At 43.7% G+C, this 4626-nt stretch overlaps 1 protein-coding gene across 1 annotated transcript in view; it reads right to left on the bottom strand.

Annotated features, from left to right (window-relative positions):
• SARC_04163 (hypothetical protein) overlaps positions 1–4626 on the bottom strand; it is a 12101-nt gene that overhangs the window by 4887 nt on the left and 2588 nt on the right. The window contains exons 3-7 of the mRNA XM_014302006.1: positions 4278–4397; positions 3579–3717; positions 1985–2057; positions 1237–1344; positions 733–832 (exon numbers count right to left, since the gene is read on the bottom strand). Coding sequence (XP_014157481.1) covers positions 733–832; positions 1237–1344; positions 1985–2057; positions 3579–3717; positions 4278–4397 — 540 coding nt within the window. The remainder of the gene's footprint in view (positions 1–732; positions 833–1236; positions 1345–1984; positions 2058–3578; positions 3718–4277; positions 4398–4626) is intronic.

Genomic DNA, 4626 nt, shown 5'->3' with positions numbered 1-4626 from the left:
AGCCATGTTGTATGATATGAGATATCAAGTGGTATGCTACGAGGGATGTATTGGACTCTGATTGTTGGAGCCATGTTGTATGTTTTGAGATATCAAGTGATATGCTACGAGGGATGTATTGGCCTCTGACTGTTGGAGCCATGTTGCATGTTATGAAATACCAAGGGTATGCTACGAGGGATGTATGAAGATTTGTTGGATGTCTGGTTGCTGCGCCTCTGATTGTTGGATCCATGTTGTATGTTATGAGATATCAAGGGTGTGCTAATGTCGTATGTTATGAAATATCAAGGGTATGCTAATGTTGTATATTATGAGATATCAAGTGTTTTGCTAATGTTGTATGTTATGAGATATCAAGAATATGCTATGAGGGATGTATCGGACTGAACAGTCTGGAATGGTGGAATCGCAATTCGTTGTGCACGCACGGGTTCATTGGTAAATATGATTCAAAGGGAGGGATATACATAGGCTACGGCTGAGCAACGGTTTGATCCAAGTAAACATACGAACAGGGTGACACAAAAACTCCCTCGGCGATTAGGCTGACCCCATTTCCACTACACATACAAACAAAGTTCCCTCCGCCATCGCGCCAAGAACATCAGTTCAGACGACTACCACAGGAACAGCACAACGTGTACTAGGACAGGGCCTGCGGTTGACTTACGAACGAATCAGTTTCAGAGATATGTACAGTAGTTCAATGCCTCAGCAATTTATACCCACCCATCTCAACCTGCATGGATTTGCGGCTCTCCCCCAGTTCGGTGAACGTGTACATAGTATCGGACGTCGCAGAGTCGCCGTCCTTAAACCATATCACTACCTACAGAGTGTATAGACGTATTAGTATACCCTGTGTGTTATGAAAAGAGTGTCAAAAGTTGTGTATAATGCAGACGTTGTGTTGATCGATCTATAGCAGGGACTCCAGAACTATCCTGGGAATACATGACATTTAGATGCACGGGCAGACATATACAAGTTTTCGCACACACACACACACACATATATATATATATATATATACATATACATATACATATACATATACATCTACTTACACACACACACACACACACACACATACATACATATATATGTATATATATTCATCAATGTGTACATATAAAGTGATCTAAATACAACTCATATGTAGTTAATTAAACAAAATTTGGTTCGTATACAATCGTAAACGTAATACATGAGAAAATAAAGATTCAAACACACCCTTCCAGCGCCCTCCGATTCTTCCGAGGTAGACACCCTAATCTCCGCACGACTCTTCCACTCGAATTCCTCCACTGTGTGTCCGGCTACGGTGATTGTGTTGATTTCCTGACATTGTGTGTAATGCGCTGTTATAAGGCATGTGCGTTTGGGGCACCGTGTGTAGATCCCGTGTAGTCATAGCGAATCACACGCGAGCAAACACGATGAGGCACACATCACACACAGCAACCAGATATGAGAGGCACATTGATGTCAGGCGAACACACCTGAGGACAGCACCTGGCGTACAGGTAAAGGCAGAGCCATGCAGGTGTAGTGCACGTTGAATAGGTGAATAGATGAATAGGTGGATAGGTGAGGGAGGTCATCAATGTACAATGGCCATGAGCAAGCGTACCTTTGTGTATACATATCTATACAGCGCAGTGCAACATCCAATAAGGCAGCGATTCAGCCGTGTACAGCTGATTGCAGCACCCAACAGACCATGGATGTGATACAACGGCCGACGACAGAGAGAGCTCAAAGCTCGCCCTCTCGCAGGCCCCGATGTCTATAGGGTGCACATCCCACACACACACCACTTGGGCCAGGCATATACAACCACACACACGCACCACTTGGGCCAGGTATATACAACCACACACACTGAAAGAGACGAGTGAAGTAGAGGACTATCCCTATACACGGACATAAACAGGGCTTCGAAAGCATGGCCAGTTAGCACTGTGGTTGCTAAACTCACCCCTTCCGACATTCCCAATCGATCGCCTCTGATGACAATGATACCCCCCGGCGGCCCAGAGGTGGGCGTGAAACTGCATGGGATGGATTCGAAATGACATCCTGCGACTTAGTGCATTCCGCGTGTGTTGGTAGTACTACAATCATGGGCGGGCATGCATGCATGAAGATGTAGATACAACACACTTTGCTATGCACATGCTACACTCACCTAACCTAACTTAGTTAGTGTAAACGTATTTATTATTACGACCTGGACCCAGCAATTGAGACCCTGAATCTCAAAAAGACCCCCTAAAACCCTACATACATTGTAATTGTCGATATGCGATGGAGCAAAATTATACTTGAGCCCTGTTCTGCAACTCAATAATGACCAGTATCATAAATGGCCTTGATTGACCACTTTTATAGTTTGCTACAACGGTTACAGGCGCACAGAAAATTTGAATTGGATATTTAAATATTGAGTCCCTTGTGACTATATTGGGAAAGGCCATTCCATTGTGCCTACGTTCAAAAAAAAGGAAATTTTAAAATACCGCGCCGTAAATCACTCCCAAGGAATTCGACATTTTAAAATTTGTTTACGTAAATTAAAATACAGTCCAGCATTTTCCAAATAAGCTGCTTCATGCAGCTTTTTGAAAACATGATTCATAACTTTAAATATTGGCAATTTTGGTATAACGGCCCTTGCTATATTTTGAGTTGCAGAAGTGTAAATTACAAAAATGCCCATTGTTGATTTTGAGAAATGTCCAATATTCCAATAAGATGCTTTTCTACCAACAATGGCCACTACATTGGGCCGCAGATGAGAGCCTTATAGTCGAGTGATACGGAATAAAGCACATTGCACCAAGACTTTCGCGGTGGAGCAAACAGCCGTCGAAGTAACTTGAAGCCGACCTTGCCGATGGCCCTCGGTGCACGAATAAACGATTGCGACATCTACTGTTTTGAAACGGATACACATACATATATATATATACCCCACACCACCCTTCTCTCATCGCACAGGGTACAAGACACCTATTGGCTACCCGCGGCTAAAAATAACAGAAGTGTCACGCCCAATGCACACACCACACGCCTCCGAACACGGCACTAGGCACACATCTACTGTTTAAACGGATACACATACAAATATATATATATATATACCCCACACCACCCTTCACTCATCGCACATTGTACAAGACACCTATTGGCTACCCATGGCTAAAATAATAGAAGTGTCACGCCCAATGCACACACCACACGCCCACGAGCACGGCACCAGGCACACCTTGCTATAAAACGACGGCGCAATGCTGAGCACAACACCGAGGTCCAACTCTCGTCACGTGCACAGGCACTACGAATGTACGCAGACATACATATGCACATGCAAATACGCACGTATACACGACTCCATGCCACAGGTACTACGAATGTATGCAGACATACACATGCACAGGCAAACACGCACATATACACACGACTTCATGCCACAGGTACTACTTACATATGCACAGATACATATCCATGAGGAGATGCGCACTTGTACAAGGCAGTTAACTTGAACAAACCCTCGCGCCCGAGGCACCTACCTGGTAATGTCCAAGGATGGTAGCATGGAGGATGTGTGGGCGATAGGTGCGTGGTGTACGCTACTGGTCGAGTCCAAAGACTCGCGGCTGGTGTCTTGATCGAAGTTGCCCCTGGACCCAAGGGACGAGAGGGGGGATGCTGAAGTGGATAGAAAAACACGTAGTATGTGTGGGTGTGTGTATGTGTACATATATATGAATGCTGAGGACAAACATCTATATATATACATATACATACATGTCCTGCATGTTTATTATTTTGCGATCTGCCTTTCAATCTAAGCGTTGACAGAGGTGATCGTGGTGAGGTATGCGCACCTTTAACTAGCCTTCGACCCCATCGCTATTAGCAATGATACCGACATTGATGATAGGGCTAGCCGGGATGAGAGCAAGTCTGAACGAACCCCGCCGAGGGGCGTAGAGATATATCGCACACAAGTGCGTTGCAACACGACTAACTACCAACGTCCCACTATGAGATGCCTCCATACATTCTCAATTAATGGACGCAAAGTAAAGGCACGGGCTACGCCATGTAGACTCTGTAAGCTCTACCGGACCAGGCCCCACACTACCCTGCACCCTACCAGTGTGTGGCTATAACAACTTCTTCAAGTGCCTGTTTGTGGCATAAGAGGGTTCATGAGCAGGCCAATTCTGTTTGATGAAGTAAGATTTGCGCAGACCTATACATACCAAGTAAGCGCATCTTAGATTTGGGCTTGATCCTGGTCTGTGCTGATATCCATATCCGCATGCAAACTTCGCACAGCTTCTCTCCATCTTCCGAAAAGATTCCGTACCAACTTTTTCGGTCTGTGAGCAAAGCATAACATCCGTAAACATACATGAGCAAGCATACATATCTGTAAATATACATGAGCAAGCATATATATATATCATATATATATCTGTAAACATATATGGGCAAACATATATATATATATATATATCTATATATATATATACATACATATACATATATATATATATATATATATATATATAGTATTATAATATATAGTAGAGACAAGACATATATATA

Source organism: Sphaeroforma arctica (assembly GCF_001186125.1).
Source record: "Sphaeroforma arctica JP610 unplaced genomic scaffold supercont1.226, whole genome shotgun sequence".
NCBI lineage: Eukaryota > Ichthyosporea > Ichthyophonida > Sphaeroforma > Sphaeroforma arctica.
This window is presented reverse-complemented; position numbering and strand designations above follow the sequence as displayed.